The 24,573-nt window shown below is 44.7% G+C and overlaps 1 protein-coding gene across 1 annotated transcript in view; it reads left to right on the top strand.

Annotated features, from left to right (window-relative positions):
* LOC146856773 (otoancorin-like) overlaps positions 1–24,573 on the top strand; it is a 484,135-nt gene that overhangs the window by 299,756 nt on the left and 159,806 nt on the right. The window contains exon 15 of the mRNA XM_085647226.1: positions 3,264–3,402. Coding sequence (XP_085503352.1) covers positions 3,264–3,402 — 139 coding nt within the window. The remainder of the gene's footprint in view (positions 1–3,263; positions 3,403–24,573) is intronic.

Here is a 24,573-nt window from a genome sequence, read left to right as displayed (position 1 = left end):
ACTGCCTCAGCTCACACACAAATAATTTCACAGTAGCCTATTGTGCATGCAGACCGGCTGGGACCAGAGCAGGGTTGGGGGGGGCCCCAGAGGTTTCTTCCAATTTAAAGGTGGCACCAGGTGTAAAAATAGGGCTCTCAGACCCACCCTTCAGTACACTCCTGGACCAGTAGATATTACAGAAGAAGGCCTGCCCTGCTGCCAGAGGACTGCCCTGCTGCCAGAGCAGTGGCGGCTCCTCCTCTAAGGCGGAAGAGCATCACCCCACTGCTCAAGATGATAATAACATATTATTATTGTAATTTTATTTTCTCTATTGCAGACAGTGGTGGGGCTGGCCAAAACAGGCGAGGAGTGGTTTGCACTCCCTAAGTGAACATGAACTGTTTGTTCGGCCCTTTTGGGCCGACCAAATAGTTCATGCGTACTTTGCATGTTCCTACCAGGCTGCATTATATAGCCTGGTGAGGAACATGCACAGACTCCCTGTTCCAGTCTGAGCGCCGATGCATGGCTCTCAGACCAATCAAAACGCTGCATTTCAGCTTTGTAATTGACTCAGGGAAGCCTGTGTGCCCGGGTGCTTCCTGCTGCCAGTCGGGACAGGAAGATGAGGCCAGAGGATGGAGGAGAGGCAGCGGGCAACCGGTGGTTAAAGGTAAGTCCTTTTTTCAAATTAGATTCCTCTCTCCACAACCACCCCTGTCCGGTAGCAGTTGCTACTGTGCAAGAGGCCTGCCCTGCTTTCTGAGAAGGACGACTGGACATGTTACCTTTATTCCAGGCTATCTGAGTGACTCCAAACTGGTTGAACTCCTGTTGTGAGCTACAGGAACACAACAAGCTCCAGAGGACTCCCTGCAACTGCCAAAATGACCTGCTGCACTGGACCTGCTTGAGCTCTGCTGTCCTCTGCTGGATTGAGCTTCTTATCCTTAAGTGGTGCCTCCCCAGGTCTTGGGCTCTTGGCTGGTGTCAGAGAGAGCTCCTCCAGACCTAACGGAAGGTTCCACCAAACCAGATGCGAAGCAGCACGAAGCCCCCCAAAGCCTCCCTGCATAGCTGTAAGCTTTATCAGAACTGACTCTGAGCAACACAATGCCCCGCAAAGCCTCGCCGCAAGGTTGCCAGCCTAATCGAAACAGACAGCAAGCAACACAAAGCCTCACAGGGCAGCTCATTGGAACCCATGCATAGCCCAGCAAAGCCTCACCACATAGCTTCATCGAAAGAGCAGCTGTACGCCGCAAAGCCTTGCAAAGCAATGATGCAAAACCTGTATACCAAGGACACATGGTACAATCCACAGCAGGCCGGACTTGATCCTGTATGCAGGATGCATGGGGATGATCATATAATGAATTTGTCACTGTAACTTGAAGTAAAAAAATTCTTGAGTGTCTCGTATGAATTTCTTCCTCGTAGGAGCAGAGAGCAGTTAAGCTCCTTCCTCCGATGGCAAGACATTAGAAGATGAGGAAGCATAGAGGCAAGGGAAAGGCACTATGGCTGGGATTCCTCAAGGATTGACTGCACTAGGCCCATGAGGACTGTAAGGGCTACAGTCTTTAGACTCAAAGCTATTATTCTGTGGGATAATGCAGTGGCCTTTTACCTGAAAGCTGCTAACTTCACCTGCACAGTGATTATGGCCTAGCTCATAGCTTCCACTGTCTTCTCAGGCCCCACTCAGAGGGATTGCAAGGATTCAGCAAACTCTTCTTCTCTGAAGACATCTATCCTTAGGACTAGATTGGAAATATGCACCCCTACCCATTTAGGGGCCACTGTGCGCTGTTGCACAAGCGTGATCTCCATATATAAGGTCAGCACTGCACTGGCCGACTGCCAGCCCCCGCTGTATCATCTGACATTGGACTAATCACCAGGGTCCCAAACCGCCGCAACAAGTAGTCGCTATAAAAAACTAGCTCAACACACTTTACCATCTCCCAGTGTCTCCACCTAATCCTCCAACATGCAGCTGTGCTGTTAATATGGGACAAATAGCCATGGAAAAAGTGAGTCTAGTGCACTGAGAAGAGGAAACGGGAGTTCCTGGACCAAATTGCCTTCTGGTGATTATTAACAGAAAGCTCCTGGTGGTGCTTATGCCTACACACTTGAAGGTGGGTCTTGCCTAGAAACAGCTTGGTGTGATGTTAGTGTACAGACTGATCATCCAATCACGTGTGCAGACTGTTCAACATGGTATTGCTTGAAAAATGCTTTACATAAGACTGGCTATAGACAGTTTCCTATAGAGCTGAGAACAAACTGATTCCCAGAGACCTAATGTACGAATTGATCCTATGATATGTGTATAGACTGCTCCAGGTGGTACTTGAGCACAGATTGCGCCCCATCATGCTGATCCTTTTGGTTGGACTTCCTATTACAGAGCACATGCAGTTCCTTCCACAGACTACTCTTGTTTGTCGACTGGTGTCCATGGTACCTGTGCAATGATTGCTCTCTATGACACATGTATGTTACAGGCTGCATCCTATGGTGCTCGAGTGCAAACAACTTCCCACAGACAATACATTATTCCCTCGTACTTGGGTACTGACTATTGTCCAAGACGCTTGTGTACCAATTTGTTCCAAAAATGCTTGGACATGTATTGCTCACCATGGCACTTAACACAAACTCTCCCCTTGGTGCTGTGTACAGACTACTCTCTCTGGAGCTTGTTGAAGACTGTTGACTACTGTGATTATGAACAGACTGTTCTGGGTGGTGTTTCTGTGGAGAATGCTTTCTATGATGTTTGTAAATCGACTATCCTCCATGATCGTTGCATTCAGTGTAGAGAGCTTCCACATTACTTATTTAACAACTGCATCTCATGATGCTTGCATTCAGACTGCTCATATCGTGCTTGTGTTAGACTGTTCTCTAGTTGCATCTGGTGTTTTTGAGCAGTTAGCTCCACACTGTTCAAAGGCTGCCCTTATCACCATGATCCTATGCACTCCTTTCCTTGATGTTCTGGATGGCACCATCTCACTAGCTCACTTAAGCATCACCTGAAATTAACCTGGATCTTTCTCCATTTCCCTCTGCCTTCCATGAAAACAAACTGACCTGACTGAAGATGAGGTTTGGACAAAATATTATGTCAATCCCCACTTTTTCCATGGACAAGATTCTCCTACCTGTTTTCAGTGCTCAGCCCACTCGTTGCACCCAATATTTTGTTCTGCCATATGGTGATAGTGACATTTACACTGCTCGTTTTGTTTTCTTCTTTCGACCAGGTCCCTCAATGACTTGAGGACAATCCCAGGTTCCCTCTGCCCCAGTGTTCTGATGCTTCAGGGACAGGCTGACATCAACCTTCTAGCGCGCAGTTCTCCACGTCGTGGGGAGCTACTCAACTTTGTCAAGAGTTGTTTGGTAAGCAATATGGTAATCTAGAATTTAAAGGTGCATATTTAATTGTTTAATTGGCTCAGTACAGCTCACCATCTAAATGTTTTTCCAAATTCAGTCGTCAACTTCTAGCTTATTTCAAGTGGTAAAAATATATTGAAATCAGATCAGACATTATGAGTAAATAGTATCTAAAATGCAAAGAAATAGACGTTGCATCATCAGATATCCTCTATCGAATGCGCATGCCAGAAATCTGAAAAATCCCCACAATGGCTTCACTGATCTTGAAAGCCCAAGCAGAGTGTGTCAAACTGGCATGCTAACAGCTTTAAATGCCCATCCCCCAATAGAGACAGTGCAGCTACATCCACTCTATAACTTTTTTTACTTCGTCAAAAATCACATTTTGCTAAGTATGTATGCTAATAAGGGGATGCAAAACGTTAGTTCGTCCTCTAAACGTAATGCTGAGTATTCAGCCAAATATATATAACAGAAGACATGCACAGACACTCTTCATAAAACTTAACCATCATACAAGTGTAATACAAGCAGAAGCACGCATTTTGATTCTAAATATTATGTGAATTAACTCTGAACAGGCTAACGTCAACTCACTTTTTTTCTTCTCTTTGGCCTAAGTTATATTTTGAAAGTAAGTAAGAGAGGGTGTAAGTTTGTGAACTGTGCTTCTAAACTAAATGCAAGTTCATAGCATATATGTCAACCACAGTAATTGTATTTCTGTTTTGGTCAATACAAGCTTTATTGCATAAAGCATTAAAAAACGTTGTGAATATTTAATTAGAATTCTCTGGGCTCATTATAGATATAGAAAGCAAACACACTTTTAGTCATGCTAAAGTACTCCTCTTCAATTATGTAATAGTTTGAAGATTTGATGAAAATAATAAATGTATAGTGTTCCGCAGAATAGGCACATAGGAGCACTAGAACCTGCTTCACACTCCACTTCAATCAGTTGACCTGTGAAGCTGTTTTAGCAAAACACAAAGCCCCTCAGATCATGTAATATTCGGAAGAGGTGCAGAAAACAAACGTAGAAGTAAATTAACCTAAAGTTTGCGCATGGAAAGATGGATACATTAGTTTCTGCATCGTAGGATCATCACTGATAGTCATTAATAAAAAACCTGCTTGCCAGACTACATCAACTATAACTTGCCCCTTCTCAATGCACTGCTTATACCCTTGCATATTAAATCACTTAGAATATGTTAAATGATAGCATTCCTTACCAGATTCATCTCACGTCCAATGAAATCATTAATGAGAACACTGTGTATGTGAAGGAGCCTGGCTCGGATGCTCTAGATCAGCTCAATGGTACTTTTTTCCAGCATGAGAGCGTGGTGGGGAGGGAAATCTTTAAAAATGTCAATCAATTCAATTGCAGTTCTCTAGGCCCACAATAATCACAGACTACTAAATAAGATTAGTTGATTTATTAAAAAGCCAAAAACAACTGCGTACAGGCACCTCAAGATGAGGGTGTAGAAATACATTGGAACCAGCATTAATCCAAATCTATGCATGAGTTTGAGATGGTGCAGCATGCACGAGACAATTAATTCAAGAATCAGGATACAAAAGATCAAGAAACACGAGTCCAAGATCCTCTGCATCGAAGCTTAATGGAAATAAAGCATTAATTGATCCCTATGATAACGTGACATTCCTAATTAAGCATTCTTCGGGCAGGAGAGGTTAAGGTGTCATCATGTGGAGTCTTCCTTAGAGGTCTCTCAACTTCAATGGGTCGGGTAGCATGAAGCTCCTGAGACAGAGATGGTTCTGAGTTGCTCTCTCTCCAAAGGTGGAGACGTAGTGGGCTCTTCCCTACTTGCAATACTCCAATATCACATGTGTCTTCACATGATTCTTTTCAGGTCACACCGTCTGATCAGACCACGTTCTCATAGGTGATTTTCCACAGGATGGCGATCATTCCCAAACAGTAATACTGTTGATTCCCAGGCCCTCTCCAGTGAGAAAATACAACAGTTCTCTTTAACAGCAGTAGCTCCCTATGTATCCTCTTCTATCCTTGCCTAGCTCCTAAAACAAAGACAATAATCTAACTAACAAGAATGTTTCTTCCCCTGCAAGACAAACGTGAGAAAGTACAGAATCTAACATGCGCATGAAATTCAACTATTAATTCTAATGCGAGAGCTTCCAGGAAAAATGCATTTCAGGCCTACAAATTCAGCTAACATAAGAGAGATTGAACATGAACTTTATGAAGTTTCATAGAAAATAAGGCACATTTAATTAATATTCCAACCTACATATAAAATGACACAATTAATAAACACATTCAATAATAAATGGTGGTCAGTTTCACAACACAAGTTTTTTCTATTCTATTAGTCTTTTCTACTGGTTACATTTGATTTTCCACAATAATTCTTCACATATTCTACATTTTGGCCTAAACACATCACATTCATGTTATTACATTACAAGATCCTAACACTTAGATTAACACAACAAAAGATTATATGCAGATGCAGTCTACGCATGTGATTATAATGCACCCCTACAATGAAAAATGGATTTTGCAATACATCAGTCGTTAGAGTGGTGAGTTATAGTTATTGTAGTGTGGCAAGTGAGTTGACAACACTGTGTATGGAGGTGTGTGACTTATAGTAATTCAAAGGTAGTGCTAAATATTATAATTTAAGTTTCTGCTATAACTTTAGGATTTCCAGTGTTTGTTTGTTCAATTCAAGTTTATGTAGAAAGAAGAAATAAGGTTTTCCTAAATATAACTTATCCTTAATCTTTATTTTTTTCCTTGAATATCAGTGGGTTTCATTTCTTAATAAAGAATAAGTTTTAAATCGCAGAGTGTACCATCATCTAGTGGATTTTCATTAAGTGGAGTGCTGTACAGTAATGTGTAGGTGAGTGTGGCAGAGTCGAGTGGAGTGTCGTACAGAATACTAGACTGGAGTGGATTAGAATGGAGTGCTGCGTTGTACAGTCGAGAGAGTGTTGTACAGTAGAGACGAGTGTCGTACAGTGAAGTGTCTAGACTGGAGTGTTGTGGAGTGTAATTGAGTGAAATTAAATTGAGTAGAGTGGTGTAGAGTGTTGTAGAGTAGAGTGGTGTACAGTGTAATACCATAGAATGGGTGGCTTAGAGTTGAGTGGTGTACAATGGAATACCATGGAGTGGATTGGCATACAGTTCAATAGCGTACAATGGAGTGCCGTACGCTAGAGTGGGATAGAGTCCAGTGGCATTCGTACAGTAGAGTGGAGTTCCATAGAGTGGAAAAGCATAGAGTGGAGTTGTGCAGAGTGGAGTGGCCTAGGTGGAATGGCTTACATTTCAGTAACGTAGAGTGGAGTGGCTTAAAGTAGAGTGGCGTTGAGCAGTGTACTGTGGCGAAGAGTGGAGTTGCGTAGAGAGGAGTGACATACAGTTGAGTTGCATGTCGTAGAGTACAGTGGAGTAGCATAGAGTGGAGTTGAGTGTTGTATGGTATCATGGAGGGGTATGGACTGGAGTGGCATAGAGTGGAATAGTGTGTCGTACAGTAAAGTGTAGTGCCATAAAGTGGAAGAACGTAGAGTGGAGTAGCTTCCAGTGGAGTGAACTGTCCGAGAGTGGAGTGGTGTGTTGTGCAGTGCAGTGGTAAAGAGTGGAATGGCATGTGGCACAGTAGAGTGAAGGGGTGTATAATAGTGGTGTGTGGTACAGTGTCTAAAAGTGGGGTGCCGTAAAGTGGAGTGACGGAGAATGAACTGGTATGTCAAAGAGTGGATTGTCATAAAGTGGTATGGCATGAGGTACAGTGGAGTGATGTCATACAGTGGAGTTGCATGGCGTGGTGTGGCGTGGCGTGGCATGGAGTGTTATAAAGTGGAGAGGTATATTGTAGAGTGGAGTGGTGTGTGTTAGAGTGGAGGGACATGTCATAGTGTGGAGTGGTATAGAGTGGAGTGGACTGTCGTAGAGTGGAGTGGCATGTCATAGAGTAGAGTGACATTTTGCACAGTGGAGTGGAGTGTTGTGTTGTGTTGTAGAGTATCGGTTAAACAGATGTAGTATGAACATAGATGGATGGATGTAGATGACATTTGGCAGCCATGTAGAATATGGGGTAACAAGGCTAATTGTTGGTAGTAGATCTAACATGACTAAGTAGTGTTATAGCTATAAGTCACAAACACAAAGTGCCGGATTTATTAAAATGCTACAGAACGCAACGCAGCAAGACACCTTGCTGTGTGACAGGGAGTTTGCTACTGACACTCTGACAGGTATATGGGATATAGGTCAGCTGTTGGTTAGAGGTAGACACCTCGTTGAGGAGAAGTCTGGTGGCACCTTCTCCAATACATAGACTGCCCTTCTGCTCTACCACAATTTTCATAGAAGGGACATTCCCATTTTTAAAAGTTTAAAAGTTTATTGAACCACATTGCTGCACCTTAGTGATGGTATGTATAAAAGTATTCTTAACAAACTTTTAACCTTCCCTCTATGGTAGAGAAAAATTTAAGGAAAGATTGCCTGTCAAGTTACAGAGTGAAAACAGCAGAAAAGAGTACTGTTTCTTTTAGAGGCTAGCAGCTTCTCTGTCCCAGCATGCACTTCATTGGCAGTTTGCCCCAGTCCTTTTTTCAGCTCAATCTGGAAAATTCTCACTTCAGGGTTCAAAACCCAATTTTTTTCTTAAAACGTTTCCTGAACGTTGAAGTTTTTCAAATTCACTCTCCATTTCTAAGGCTTAATTGCCATTTCCATCATTTGTCATCTACCTTGAAACATATTTTCACGGAAAATACCATCTGATTTCATTAAATGCTCTTTAGCTTGAAGAAAAAAGGCAGTTTCAGATCCTCATACAGTCTCTGTGATATGTCTCCCACCATTACATTCAGGCTGTGAGTTTTGTCAGAAAATGGCAAATGTGCCCTCAAGGATAGAGGAGGTTCAGGCTGAGAGGTAAACTGGAAGACATCAGAGCAGAGGAAGAGAGGAAGAGAGAAAAAAACAAACAAAGAGGGGGCTCCCGCTGCTGAAAAGGTTCCCTCTCAATAAAAAGACTCCCACATAGGGAGATCTAAAGGGAGCAGACTAAGAATCAGATCAACATTCAGGAGGTCGATGTCAAGAATGTCTTCGGCATCAATTTAATCCATGTCCACTCCTAATGAGGTTATTTCTATGGAGTACCAGATCTTTTACTGGCTCCAAGATTTACAATCCCTGCAGAGGACCAAGTTTAAGAACCATTAGAGCCTTTGACCCTTCCTCCAAGGCCTATTGAGTCTCCAGTTCTGTTAACCCCTTCACTTCCTGTATCACAAGCCCCAATAATACTACCAAGATCAACATCAGTGTTTCCTGGTTCTTTCAGACCATGAGCAATAAAGCCAGCTTCCTAACTATCACCTCAATGCAGTCTGGTCCGATGCAAGAGAAGACTGCCCCAGTCTACTTCTTCCACAACTTCAAAAATGACAATCCACAGACTCCTCCAACTTTTACAAGTCTACGTCTCTAGCAGCTTCTCCAGTTAGACCTTCCCCTGTTAATGATGTTCTAGGTTTCCAAAATGTCCTCATAAGAGGGACTACAAAACTAAACATCCAAATAGAAGTGCCACAAAAAGCTGTGTATGTCACCATGGAGACCGTGCAGCCCAGACCTTCTTCAAGACCTACTCTGCCACTAGTTCCTTGCTTTAAGGAATAAGCCTGGGAGAAAGTCCTAAAACCAGCGATGTTAAAATCAGAAACACCCAGACTCACCAAGAAATACAAACTATCAGGATAAGATCTGTGACAGGAGCCCAAGCCTCATTCAATCAAAGTGTCAGCAGTCAGAAAAAGACACTCTTCTGCATCGGAGGCATCAGTCCCTCCAGAAAAGAAGTGTAATAGAATAGATGCAGTGGGCAGAAAGACCTGTGAATCAGCTGATGTAGACTTTAACACATCTAGTGCTTCAGGATTACTGGGCAGGTTTGACAGAGCTTTATGGGAATCACTCCTGACATTCACAAATTACCTCCAGAAGGAAAGAAAACAAGATTTCCTAGAAACTATAAAGGAAGCACAAATAGTACCCAAACAATCAATCCGTATTGTAATTGACTCTGCAGAATTTACGGTAACTTCATAATGTCATGGCATAGAACTTCTTATAGTCGATTGGCTCAGACTGACAACTTTAAAACCAGGGGCAAAATTAAACATCATGAATCTACCATCTACAGAAGCCGTTCTATTTCGGCCTCGCACAGATGAGTAAATGGAACGTATGAAAAAAGAATCAGAGACGTTAAAAGTGGCTGGTTTGAAGGAAAACAAAAGGTTTTTCAGATCTCAATATAGGAGAAGAAATTACGGGTATCAATCTAGACAGAGGATTCCGTTCCCTCAATGGTCCTCTTACTCATAGTCCCAAGGTTATAAGTCACAACAACACACTCAATAACATTGTATAAATGGTAGAGAAAGTAGACCGTAACAACAACAACAGAGGTCATATTACAACTTCGCTCACAAGCAAAACAGTGGAAATCCCACTCCTCCATATCTGTTACACATTCCAGTGGGTAGGAGTGTCACAAACTACTTGGCAAAGTGGAATGCTACGACTACAGATAGATAGGTCCTATAAATCATCCAATCTGACTATGCTCATCATTCCCTCCAAAACAACAACGAAATCTTTTAAATCACTAAGTACAATCTCTCCTCCAAAAAAGTGCAATAGAACCGTTTCTCCATCTCAAATAGGAAAATACATCTATTCCAAGTATTTTTTAGTACTCAAAACAAGAATCCAGATGGATTTTGGATTTAAGACAGATGTGAAAACGGAACAAAGAAGAAAGATTTAAAATGCTGGCCCTGCACCAAATTTATCCACAACTAAAGAAAAGTGACTGGATGTGTTTCAAGGATTTACAAGATGTGTATTTCTACTTTCTTATAGCAGTGAAACACAGAAAATTCCTAGATAGACAGTCGGCAGGTCACATTATCAATACAAGGTTCTACCAGTTGGTTTCAAATAATCCCCATGCACTTTTTCCAAATACATGTCAGCAATCGCTGCTCACCTCGGAAAGGAACAGAATCTACATTTACCCTTACTTAGACTACTGGTTCATAAAGGCACAAAGTGTGGACCAAACACAACCAAAAACAACAACCAGTCTGTTATAACGCATGGGATTGCACATCAATTCTCGAAAAATCTGTGCCATCTCCAGTACAGATGATCAATTTTTTTAGGCAACCCTAAACATTGAAAAAGGAGACATGTATTCTTGGGAGAAGACAGTTTGTAATGTTTACAGAAATATCATCAGTTACTAGTCATGCCCATTCCAACAGCTCATAAAATCTCTTCGCTGTTGGGGTCCATCTCCTCATGTATTTATCTGATCCCCAGTGCATGTCTCCACGTGAGAACTTTACAGCAATGACTGGTGGGTCAATAGTAAAAATGGAAAGACAAGTGGGAATACATTCTTTTTCTCTATAGATGAACAATGCCTGAAACTGTGCAGTTGCAGAAATATTTTCCTAAAAGAAATGCCTTTTAATTAGTACATACCAAACCAAACAATTGTTATGGATGCCTCTCTGACAGGTTGGTGAGCTCGTTTCCAGGATCTAACCATTCAGGGTTGTATTCAGAAAAACAACATTTTTATCACATAAATATCATAGAAATGAAGGGAGTCCGAGTCAGAGTCCTCTTACCATCATTGAAGAATAGCTGGATCTCAATACAAACAGTCAATGCCACAACAATGCACTATCTCAACAAGCAAGGCAGCCCCAGATCGAGAAGTCTATCACTGGAATCCCAGTCAATCTGGCATTGGTTGCTAGCAAGAGGGTTTGCAATTCAAGAAGTTCAACTACTAGGAATGCAAAATTCTCAAGCCAACCTTCTCAGCTGGTGTTTTCAAGAAAATCCCGGTGGGAATTAGAAGAAGTCGTCTTATTAGATATCTCAAACGGCTAGGGCTTCCCAGAAATAGACCACTTTGCAAAAGAAGTAAACAGAAAATGCCTAAATGATGCTTCAAGACCATGTAAACCAAGATCTCTGGGCAATGCTCTTTTGATCAGTTGGTCTGGAAAAATATTTTACGCTTTCCCTCCAATCCCCCTAATCAAACTACAACACTCCAATGCGACAATGATCTTAATAGCCCTAGAATGTTCCAGACAGTTATGGTATCAATAGCTTCAGGAAGAACTCATACCTTATTTGCTTCATCTTGCCACGTCAAAATTACTACATTCTTCTTTTAAAGTTCATCTGGCTGCCATTAAATTATACAGAAAAGAACAAATCAAAAGTCTTTCTTTTCTATTCCAGTAATCAAAGACATCCTGGAATGAAGGAATGAATGAATGAATGACCAGTACTTATAGAGCGCACAGCCACTCCAGCTGGAGTGTCCCTGCGCTAACAGTTCACATATTACTACCCTACTTGGAGGATTAGTCCTTAAAAAGCCATGTTTTCAACTGTTTTCTGAAGTGGGAGAGAACTGTTGATGCTCTCAGAGCTGCCGACAGTTTGTTCTTAGGAGCGTGAGCTCCTAATAATCCGAAAGACCTAACCCCTCTTCGCACCAGACCTGTTTTGGGGATGCAGGCCAGATCGGCTGAGTGTCCTAGTAGTTGTGTATTAGCTAGCTCATTTTCTAAGGCAGGTGGCGCCCATGCCATGGAAGGCTTTGAAGAAAATAATCATGACCTTGAATTTTATCCGTTCCCTCACTGGGAGCCAGAGTAAGGACTTGAGGCGGGGAGACATATGCGATCTGTGTTACAGTTTGAGAATCGCCCTTGCTGCTGAATTTTGCACCACCTGAAGGTGCTGGAGAAGATAGTCCGGTAGTCCCAGATAGAGGACATCGTCATAGTCTAATCTGGATGTAATCAGCACCTGCACCAGTGTCTTCCTGGAATCCATGGGGCGAAGCGGCAGGAATTTCTTCAGCATCCGCAGTAAGCCAAAACAGGTTCCCACTAGGGGCTGAACCTGGGACCGTATTGAGAGCTTATTATTGATGTAGATACCCAGGTTTTTTACTGTAGATTGGGCAATAATGGGAGAGGAAATATCTGCGGGCCACCATTGGCTCTAATTGTTCACAGCGGGTTGGCCGAGGAAGACAATCTCGGTTTTGTCGGGATTGCACTTGAGCTGGTTCTCCTTCAGCCATCTAAAAACCTTAGTGAGGAAGGATCTAATTGCATCCCCGTTGAAGCCTTCACCTTTGATGCATGTAAAAATCAGCTGTGTATCATCAGCATACAAGATTATTTTGGCACCCTGTGCTTATGCCAATGATGATTGAGGTGACATGTTTAGATTGAACAGAGTTGGACTTAATGAGGAGCCCTGCGGAACTCCAACCTGCATGCTAGGCATAGAGACTGAAAACGGAGGGGTCCAGATGACCTGTTCCCTGTCCTGCAAAATGGATGTAATCCAGGCTAATGCTCTCCCTTCAATGCCCATGTTCCTCAATCTGTCTAGAAGCATCCCGTGGGGCACCGTGTCAAAGGCCAATGACAAATCGAGCAAAATAAGCATTGCTCTGCCCCCGTGATACAACTTGTCTCTAAGATGCTCCATCACTTCCAGCAGGGCAGACTTGGTGCTGTAATCGGCCCTAAAGCCAGATTGGGTGGGGTGCAGGAGTGTGAGTTTCTCCACATACTCCATGAAGGATTGTAGAAAATTTATACTCTGATTAGACAATCACTGTCCTCTTGGGAATTGAATCTGATGTTATTAAAATTGGTGGCAATATTGATTTAAAAATCTATTGAAGTGTTTAATATCGTTTGCAAAATATAGGGGCTGATTATGACCGCAGTAAATCCGCCACCGGCTCACCGCGATCTCGTGGCCATTTCCCACCCGCCATATTATGATGGCGGGAGGATCGTGGTGTTTGGGAACTCCGACCGCCAGAATCGGAAACTCAGTCTGTCAGCAATCCGACAGGTTCATAGAGCCCGATGGTGCGGCAGAGGCCCTCAGCACACAATGCATGTCGGCGGTGCCTAGCAGGCAATGCCGGTGTGATTATGATGCTGGATCACTGCCAGCCTTTCTATGGGGGGTCACCCGCCATGGAAAGGATGGCAGAGATGGACTTTGGGGGCCCGTTGCGGGCCCCCCTTGACCAGGGGCAGTTTATTTTTGCACTTGCACCATGTGGCAGGCACCGTGTGGTGCCTGCCGCGTAGTGCAGGGAAATGTAAAACGCGCATTTTTAACATTACAACGGGTGCTGCAGTTAGCAGCACCTGCCGCAATCTTAAATATAGCAGAGGCGGGTGGTCCCACTCCCCAACATGATGACGGACGGACTAAGGTCCGTCCGCCATCATAATGGCCCCCATAGTTGTTAAAAGTATCGTTTTTTTATTGTTATGTATTTTAGTATATATTTTATATGTATGTTTTTTGTATAAGATTTGTTTGTATTTTTAATATATGTGTTCAATTTTTAGTAGTTATTAAAAAAAAAATGGAATGTTGCGTTTTTAGTTCCGTAGCGGGTTGTGGGTTTATAGGGGAATAGGGTGGGAAGTAATTTATTTATATTAAATGTATTGATTATTTTTTATTTATTAATATTTGTTTCATTGAGATGTTATAGCGTTAAATGTGTAATGTAATTTATTATTAATTAATTAATAATCAGTTGTTAAATAATTGTAATTAATTAATTGGTAATTAATTATGGTAATTGTGTAATTAAGTTTTGGTGCGTGTTGTGGTGTTTATAGGTGTGAAGGGTGGGAAGTGATGTATTTTTAATTTCTAAATTAATTGGTTGTGGTTGTTAATTCATTTTAATTAATTAATTGGTAATTAATTATGGTAACTGTAATTAAATTATATGGAAAGTAAATTATTTATAATGTATGAATTAATAATTGGTTGTTAATTAATTTTAATTAATTAATTGGTAATTAATTATAGTAATTGTGTAATTAAATTTAGGGGTGTTGTGGTGTGTATAGGTGGAAAGGGTGGGAAGTATTTTATTTTTAATTGATGAATTAATAATTGGATGTTCTCGCCGGATCAAGACTGAGGGACTAATATTAGGCCTCGCTCGGGACAAAAATGATGCCACTTTTGACTATACATCGGATTGTTTAAGTTCCCCTCCTATGGAGGTTGTGTGGGGTCTCTTGGGGGTTCTCCCTCCTCCTCTGGGGGTCTAGTTAGTTTAACTATCTATGGGGCGACAGGCACACTGCACGTTGGGGGGGCTGTTTGGGCTCATGCAGGGGTGCAGGGAGGGGGGAGTTTTGTTGGGGTGGGTGGGCAGGGATGGGGTGTTGTTCGTTATTATCACAAGGCAACCCTTTTTTTGTGTTGGTTCTACTGTGGGGGGACGAATGATGGTTTTTGTGTATGATGGGGGGTAGGGAATTAACTCTGTTGTCTTGGAACGTCAATGGACTGGGGGACAGGATTAAACGAGGTGTGGTCCTGCAGTATCTGAAGCGACTCTCGCCTGACGTGGTCTTCCTGCAGGAGACACACCTTATTGGCAATTCCTTCTGCGCCATGAATCGGCGTGGCTACCGCCTCGTGGCCCATTCGGGCTTCACGTCAGGCTCGAGGGGTGTGGGTATCATGGTAAAGAACTCGCTCCCGTTAGAAATTGATGAGGTGCTCCACGACGACAGGGGACGTTACACTGTCTTGGTGGGGAGAATGGAGGGCAAAGTGGTTGTCTTTGTGTCAGTGTACGTCCCACCGGGGCTGCAGTCGACCACCTTTGCAGGTCTGGGGCGCCTCCTCCTTGGCCTTCTGGGGGGTCTTCTGGTGGTGGGGGGGGATTTCAACGCGGTGGTTTCTGGGACTGTGGATCGTCACCCCCCTAGGGACCTCCCCCGGGCACAGGCGTGGCTATCCGGCCTCTTGGATACACTGGGATTGGTGGACTGCTGGCGCTTAAAACATCCCACGCAGCTGCAATACACTTTCCACTCGGGGGCCCATGGTAGTCTCTCACGGCTTGATTATGTCCTTGTCCCGGCGGCCCATGTCGGGAGGGTGGGGGAGGTGCGCCATTTGGCACGGGGTATCTCGGACCACTCCCCGCTATTGTTGCATTTTGATGTCTTTCCGAGGGCTGAGAGTAGGGTGGTCCCAATCAATTCCTGGTACTTGCGCGACCCCACCATTCGCGCTGACTTGATTAAATCCCTCCAGCGCTATTTTGAGGAGAATGTGGGGTCAGTGCCTTCAGCTATCTCCCTGTGAGAGGCCTTCAAAACAGTACTTAGAGGGGAGGCCCTGTCCCTTATTTCCCACGCCCGGAGGCGCGAGCGGGAGGAGGTGACCCGGGTGGAGGCTGAAATAGCTGAGCTGGAGGGTAATCTAGAAGATGGGGTGACGGATGCTGCATTACATGTCCTCCAGCTCAAGCAGGAGGCTTATAGGGCCCTCGTTACGGAGGCGGCCAGGGGCCTCAGTAGGGAGCAACAGGGGCGACTGTATGATGTGGGTGATAAGGCTGGTAAACTGATAGCGTGGTTGGATAAAAAGGAGAGAGCGAATCGTGTGGTCCCGCTGATCGAGAAAACGAATGGTGTATGTGTAACTGAGCCAGAAGAAATTGTCTCCTGTTTCGCGGAGTATTTCCGCGAGGTGTATTCCCCGGTCTCTTCTTGCTCGGAAGAGGATTCCCGTGCTCTGCTCAGGGATATCGCGCTGCCTTCCCTGTCCGGGGAGGACAGGGTGTCGCTGGACGCCGCTCCCACCTCCGACGAAATCGCCCTCGCCATACGCTCGGTCGCTTCTGGCAAGGCCATGGGCCCGAACGGTATCCCTATCAAGCTGTATAAGCTGCGACCGGATACATTGGCGCCTCACCTCCGCGCAATGTTCCTCGCGGCCCACTCGCTGGGCTCCCTCCCGCTTGACCAACGTCTGGCTACAATTGTGGTGATCCACAAGGAAGGGAGACCTCGGGATCGGGTTACTTCCTATCGGCCTATCTCACTACTGAATGCGGAGCCCAAAATTCTCGCTAAGGTACTCGCCAATCGGCTGGTCGGTGTGGTGGGCGATCTGGTTCATCAGGACCAATCTGGCTTTATTCCCCATCGCAATACAGCCCTTAATCTGCGGCGTTTGCATGGGGTGCTTGCGCGTGTCCCGTTTATACGGGAGCCGGCCATTTTGGCATCCTTAGACGCCACCATGGCGTTTGACACGCTTGAGTGGCCATACATCTGGGCGATGCTTGCGAAGTTCGGGTTTGGCCCAGGATTTATCAGTTGGGTCAAATTGTTGTATGCGGGCCCATTGGCGCAGGTGGTCGTGAACGGAAGAGTATCGGCCCCGTTTGAGCTGGGCCGGGGCACGCGACAGGGCTGTCCCCTGTCGCCGCTTCTTTTTGCGCTTGCCTTGGAGCCCCTGGCGGAGTGGCTGCGGTGGGAGCCTTCCATCCGTGGTCTCCGTTGGACCCCCGAGTATGAGGACCGCGTATCCCTATACGCTGATGACATCCTTCTGTACCTAGCCTCCCCACGTAAATCGCTTATAGTCCTAGTTGATGTTTTACACGCGTTTGGTCGTAACTCCGGTCTCGTCATCAACTGGGCTAAATCGTGTGTGTATGTTCTCTCTGGGGAGGCTCCTATTCTCCCGCGGGGCTGTCCGATCCAGATCGCCCCGCAGGGATTTCGGTACCTGGGTGTCTTCATTACTCTGGACCCGGAGGCCCGGTATGAACGGAATCTGCTCCCCCCCCTCCAGCATTTGCGGGTAGATGTCGCACGCTGGCGGCGCCTGCCGCTTTCGCCGCTCGGCCGGGCGGCACTGTTCAAGATGATGTCTCTGCCGCGTTTTCTGTACGCTCTGCAGAACACTATGGACTTGGTCCCGGCGCGCTACTTCCGTGAGGTGGAGAGTCTGCAACTCCGCCTGTTCTGGGACGGGAGGCCGCGTATTGCTCTGGCTAAGCTGACGCTCCCATGGTTTGACGGGGGGATTGCCCTCCCGGATATTAAACGGTACTATTGGGCCTCCCAGCTCGCTGCCATTAACCACAGCCTCTATGGGCCCGCCTTAAACCCGGCATTTGAAATGGATAAGATGCTCCTGCCAGGTGGCGATTACAATCGAGCGCTCTACTCTAGCGCGCCCAACGCTCGTCTGACGGGCCCCACGCGTGTCATGGTGCAAGTCTGGCACGCGGCCAATGCAGCTATGGGGTGGAAGGACCGTTTGACCCGGGCATCACCACTATACGCGTCTGAGCGGTTAGGTTCCCTGTGGACCTCTAAGGGCTTCGAGAAGTGGGACATAATAGGTATCAGTAAAGTGGGGGATCTTTGGACGAGGGGAGGATTTAAAACGTTCGATATGCTGCAGACGGAATTTCAGTTGCAAGGCAGTGAATACTTCCGGTATATGCAGGTCCGACATGCGCTGGGCTCCGTCTTCTCGGACGTTGCCTCCATCCCGGAATATTCCCCCCTGGAAGATAGAATGCTGGATGGGCACGTCCCGGACAGCACGATCTCACTTATCTACTAAAAGCTGATAAACGACCTTTCGGGCCTGTTGACTGCCCTTCGTGCGGCTTGGGTTGCCGACGGGCTGGAGTTGGACGACGAGGACTGGACCTCCGCGGTGGCCTCCCCGAAGGAGGTGGCCATACCGGCTCGCCTCCGCTTCGTCCAGCTCAAGATACTCCACCGGGTCTACATGACGGGGCCAAAGCTTCTGCGTATGGGCTATGCTGGAGATGGGTTGTGTAAGCGTGGGTGTGGTGCTTTGGGGACCTTTATGCATATTTTGTGGGAGTGCCCGGAGGTAGAGGGGTTCTGGCGTGGTGTACATGAGGTGCTGCGACTGGTTACGCATGTGGCGCTGTTGCCTGAAGCGAGGAGATGCCTGCTGAATGTGTGGGAACCGACTGATTACTCAGCGCCGCAGACGTGGTGGGTGACTCTGGGATATATGATAGCCAAGCGTGATATTGCTCAACTGTGGGGATCCCAGAGGCCCCCGACGGTCTCGGCCTGGAAAGAACACATGGATTGGTGCATGTTTCGCGAAAAAGTGGTGTATGTGGCGAGGGGTAAGCCTGGGACATGGGTGAAAGTATGGGGCCCCTGGAACGCCTACCGAGGGGGTATCTGCGTGCCACCGCTGCTGCCTGATCCCTCGCCAGCCCCATCCCCTTAGCCGACTCGTTCCCCCGCCGCCGGGCATTGGGTTCCCCCAGTCCTCGCTTTGCTCTCTTCCCCCTCTTCACACTTCTGTGTATAGTTGGGATCCCCCCTCTTGGGGAGCACGTGCTGCTATTTTTGATTGTGGGTTGCCTTGTGGGTGTGGTTTTAATTTTTGTTGTTCTTAATTTAAAATGAAACCGCATAATGGGGCCTGGATGCTGTGGCTTTTGACATTGTTATCTACTGAGAAATGCTCCTCCTGTAATACCACGTGTTCCATAAATGTATGTCGTATGTTCCTACCATTGCTAGCGGCCGGCCGGAAGGTTGTGGGCCCATACTTGTATACTTTTAAGACCTGTAATAAACGGTTTAAAAAAAAAAAAAAAAAAAAAAAAAAAAATTGGATGTTAATTAATTTTAATTCATTCATTTGCAATTAATTATTGTAATTGTGTAATTAATTTTAGGTGTGTGTTTTGGAGTTTATAGGAGTAAAGGGTGGGAAGTAATTTGTATTTAATTTATCAATATATAGTTGTTAATTAATGTTTATTATTTGATATGTATTTTGCGTAATTGTTTATTTTTGTGTGTGCTGTTTTTACTTTTAAAGGGGTAAAGGGTGGATATTAAATACATTTTAATGATTTTATTATTGGTTGTTAACTAATAATTTTTAATTGAAAAATACGTTTTGAATGTGTTTTATTATCTTAGAGTTTAATTTAGGTCTGTGTTGTGGATATCATAGTGTTAAAGTGTGTATAGTCAATTTATGTTTCTTTAATTAATATTATTTTTTTAATTGATTTTTAATTATGTTAACTTAATATGAGCTCTTTTCTCCTTGTGATGTGTGTTGTACTGCAGCTTACTTTTAGACACCACAACCAACCCTTTAAATAGTGGTTACTTCAAGAACACCTGGCTTGCATCTTCCTCCATTTTCTAATCAATATTTCAGCTTGATTACTGATTATCATTCTCCTGCATGTTACTGCTAGCCTGATCCATGTATTAAACCTTTCCTGTCTTCCTTCCAATGGGTGGGCTGAATCCAACTCACAAACATCCATAAGAAGAACATGGGGTGGGCTATTTGTGAAGCTAAATAAGTCCCAATTTCCCAATTTTATTTTTTGTAAAAGTTCTCAAGTTCAGCAAAGGGTTGCCTTAGCAGGAAGTTGTTGTTCCGGCCTTGAAAATGGCCGTCAGAATTCAGACAGACAAGAGTGGTTCCCCACCTGTTGTCTGGGTACCCCAGGGGGTCCTTCAAGCCTCCTCAGGGGATCGGAGACTACTTAGAAAATTAAATAATATTAACAGATTAATAAAATGTATGTAACTAAAGAAGCTAAATGTACAATTGAAAATTTTAAAATGTACTGTAAATGTAAAGGAATTGGAAATTGTGACACACTGTGTCTTGGTTCACCGCCTCAGGAGCGCAGGAGTGACTGGAACAGCTCCTAGAACAAAGATTCTTCCAGGTCTTTGAAGGCGACGCCAACTCACAGTCCATCCCCTTACAGTGCAGAGTCCTGCAGGGCTCTTCCCTGAGCTACACTCTTTTTAATGTTTACATGACTCCGCTGGCGGATGTTGTATCCCCCTTTGGGATTCATATGGTGACATACGCCAACGACACACAGCTGGTCGTAGCACTGAGCCACCCCAACCAGCAGACCAATGACCTCCTTTCCTGCCTCGAGGAAGTCGCCAAGTAGATGAGTCTTTCCCACTTGAAACTTAATGGTGAAAAGACCAAGCTCATTATCCTCGGCAACTCTCTAAGCTTTCTATCAAGCACCATGTGTCCAACCTCTATGGGCCCGGTCCCCAAGACAGAGATTAAAAGTTTGGGAATCTGGCTAGACCAAGACCTCACTTTTAAAGTACAGGTGAGGAAGACTGCTGCTTCATGCTATGGTCTGCTTAGAATGACCCGCAAAATCCTCCCCCTCCTTCCTTTCCAAGCAAAATAATTACTGATCCAGGCACTAATTTTGTCTAGGATAGACTACGGAAATGCCCTTTACCTAGGGGCCCCGAATTCAGTGATCGCGAAACTTCAGGTCGTACAAAATTGTGCAGCGAGGCTGCTTACTGAGACCCCCAATCGAAGCTCAGCAAGGCCCGCACTACACTCTCTCCACTGGCTCCCGGTGTAGGAGAGAATTAACTTTAAGGCCCTCTGCATAGCCCATAAGTCACTGAATGGGAGTGGGCCTCCTATCAACAAAGCCGTGATTCGCCCCTACAGGGCGAACAGAAAACTCCGCTCAGATGAACTTCACCTTGCTGTGGTCCCTAGGGTCAAGAAGGCCAGAAGTGGCGGCCGGCTTTTCTCATTCAATGCCACCAGACTCTGGCATGCCCTTCTGCTGCACCTCCGTGGGGAACCTAATCACCTGACTTTCCGGAAACAGCTAAAGACCTGGCTTTTCCCCTAGGGTATCTGTCTTCTAGTTACAACTTCAGCGCTGGGATGCTCCAGGGTAGCCATGCGCTATATAAATGCCAATTCAATTCAATTCAAGGTTCTTCCAGCCTGTGCCACATTAGGCCTTTTCATTAAATGGGTCTGTCATTGTTTTGTGTATACCTAGATTTGTACTGCCTCAACTGATTAAATTAATGACATTAGTTCAAATGGGGTTATATTAATATTCATTTAGGGGGTGGTATTAGGTTGGTGCTGGATGATTCTGCATCATATTCTGTGTTCTGATCTGTCAACCTGTGTAACAATTTGATCACCTTATGCTGACACTGCGATTTTCATCAGGTATTTTGCTAAAGAAAAAAAGGGTCCAGTTTGGAGGTGAGCCAAGTCTGGTTTGCCCCGACTTCAGAGTGGGGACACACATCAGTTTGTCTCTTATTTAGGACTTGATATTTACTAAAACAACCTGACCATGCCATTCTCTTTGCTGCATTTGATTAAGCCATATGCTAATTCCATTTTCTGATTAACCACACATTTTAACTAACTGTTATTTCTGCCTTCATTATTGCACTTTATTTCATTAAACCTTCATGGTTTCTTACTTTTTACTTGACTTGAGCCCCCTTAACTTAAGTCTTATTTAGTTGACTATGCTGATTTATTTGCTATCTATCTAATATACAGACACGTTGCCTCATATGTTCTTGAGGACAACACCATCCCCAATCCTGCATATGTGCTTTATTTTAAAGTTATTTGATAACATAGCGCCAACACTGGCATGATGACACCATTTAATGGTGAAGAGTGATGTAGCTTTTCTGGACACCTGCAGCCAACCATCTGCTTTCTAATTTGTAGAGAAATGAGTACTGGGAACAGTACAAAAGTAGCTCCTAGTTGATAACATGGGATCCCGAGGACTATATATGACCAAATGGTCCAAGGCATATTTCAGCATCTCTGCTAGTGGAAATCCCAAACTAACTAAAACGTCCCTCAGAAAAGTTAGGTCCTTTGTCCCAAAATATTAGTTCTGAAGATAGATTTAGGTACACCCCTAATTAAAATATTTCTGTACATCCCCTTCATTGTCACATCATCTGACAAGCATTTATTTTGATTTTTTCTGAGTTTTTTATAGCGCAAACTTGACCAGAAGGTATCGGAGCACTTTACATGATCACCAGTTGATTTACAAGTACAAATTTTCAAGCTGTTCTCATAGGAACATTTTCATCTACAGAAATTGAGCTTAAAATGCCTCATTCAAAAGACATTTGGCAGTGCCTCCCAGTTTGATATACACCTGGAGGCGCTGGCAAATTATGTTTGCAAAGAGTGACCACTTTACAGCATGCTGAATTCATTCAGAAGACAGGTTCATGGATGTCAAATCACTAAAATTCCAGAAGTACTGGAAGTGACTTCACAAGCACTGTTGCATTAACAGGGTTGGGCGTTTGTCGCTCCAGCCTCATACTCCCTGTTGAGAGGCTAGGAAAAGGGAAAGGTGTGGAAACTTCAGGAAGCAAATATCACTCAAAGCAGCAGGGGCAGCAAGGGCAATACAAGGGGTACAAAATTGCAAGCTGATGTAGCTCCCTAAGGGACCAAGGGTGTAGCCAGACGTGTGTCCCTTCCTCATTGTGCTATAGGATCCAAGCTATACCAAATTCCGAAGGGCTATCAGGGCTGAAATTAGTCTGAGGAAAAGGAGAGCATTGGAGGTAGCAAGGTCCAGTTCGGAACCCTGTTGAGTTGACTCCCTGTGCCAGGAAATGGCTACAGCACCAATTGGGTCATTGCCCGTGTGCAGGACAAAGTTGATAACCCCCCATGCCAGGAGAGGGCCACCATAAATTTAGCCGTGTGCTGTTCTGCACCTATCGGACCGGAGCCTTGTGTGCAGTAGTGAGGTGGAACACTGTATGCCAGAAGGGGCCTCTATGGAAAAGACTGCTATGTGGTAAGGGCCTTAGCCCTGTGCAGTAGAAAGGCGGTGAGGCCGTATGCTAGGAAGGACCGCCATGGAGAATTTCACCATGGCTCTGGCCGAAGCCCATGGACAGTGACTTGTGGCAAACCTGTATTCCAGAGGACTGACTGCAACCTGTTCTGCACCACCCCTGAAACTCCCCCCAGAGAAGGGAGGACACAGTGAGAGCACCTGCACACCATCACCCAGACACGAGGCCCAAGAAAGGATCAGGTTGCTATACCCAGTGGGGGACAAACAAACAACCTGCAAGAGGAGCCTCAGAGAGCCTACAGTCATTTCAAAAGCATGACTGTGATTGAGATACTCTGCACTCACTGAGTTACATGCCGCCGACTCGCCGAACTGCAGCTGCTGCGAGGATTCACAGACTGGTCACACTCCAGTGGCAGCTGGTGAGTGCAAAAGGTGGAGGGCAGTAATCCATACACAGCATTGCAGCACACAATTGAGCATAGCGAGCAAACCTGATGCCCGATTTTCACGAAGAGTCGAGTTGGGAAGTGAGGGTGAACACAGATGTTCATTTTTACACAACTCAATAATTTTCTTTTTAATCAACCTTGAGAGGATGAAAGGCTGAGTTAAGTACCAGAGTTCAAACCATGGGGTCAAATACAGATCATCCATCAACTTTGTCGGAAGGCTTAGTGGATGCATTAGTCCAATGAGTCTTCAGAACCAGCTAAGAGGCAAGAGGCCTGAAACTAACCAGATTCTCTTCAAACCTTCACCAATATTTTCTGCGTATGTTCAGCACAATTTCCCATCAACTCACATATTTCCATCCATCCATACACACTCATTTCCCCACTAAACTATATACTCCAATCCACACCCTCACCTATTCTGCTGTTTACCCACTAACTCATCCTCATTCACGCACTCAATCATACAATCTCATCAAACTATCCTCCCACTCATTCACATTGCCTTACCTGCTCACTGTTGTATTTCCAGTTATTAAAATATGTTATTGGAGGCAGCAAGTTGCATTCATTCAATTCATTGTATTTTAACAAGCTTTCGTCTACCCATCTTATAATTCCCACAATCATACACCCAGTTATTCGTTCAACTACTCACTCAAGATCATTCCCCTACCTACCACATTCAACAAGTATTTCACTTTCTCCCACTTTACATCATTCACTTACCCACTCATATTATCCATCAATCTTCAAGATTCATACTGTCATTCATCCAAATGATATAACCTTTACATCTACCTATTTAAACAATCAACGCCCACATGCAATGCCTCACCCATTCACACAAACACACCAAACATCAGTCTTGAGTAGCCAGCAAATTATTTAATAAAAAGTTGCACCTCATTACCACTTGTTTTATTCTCCTTGCAGATTACATCTAAATGCCCACTGTCACAATAAGGAAGAAAGGGGTTTGTACGCGCACTAACACTTGTTGTTCGTTTTGGTTTGCTGTGGCGTGCTACTGGGGTTTCACTCTCTGGTCTGGAGTATAAATG

Source organism: Triturus cristatus, chromosome 3_2 (genome assembly GCF_964204655.1).
Source record: "Triturus cristatus chromosome 3_2, aTriCri1.1, whole genome shotgun sequence".
NCBI lineage: Eukaryota > Metazoa > Chordata > Amphibia > Caudata > Salamandridae > Triturus > Triturus cristatus.
This window is presented reverse-complemented; position numbering and strand designations above follow the sequence as displayed.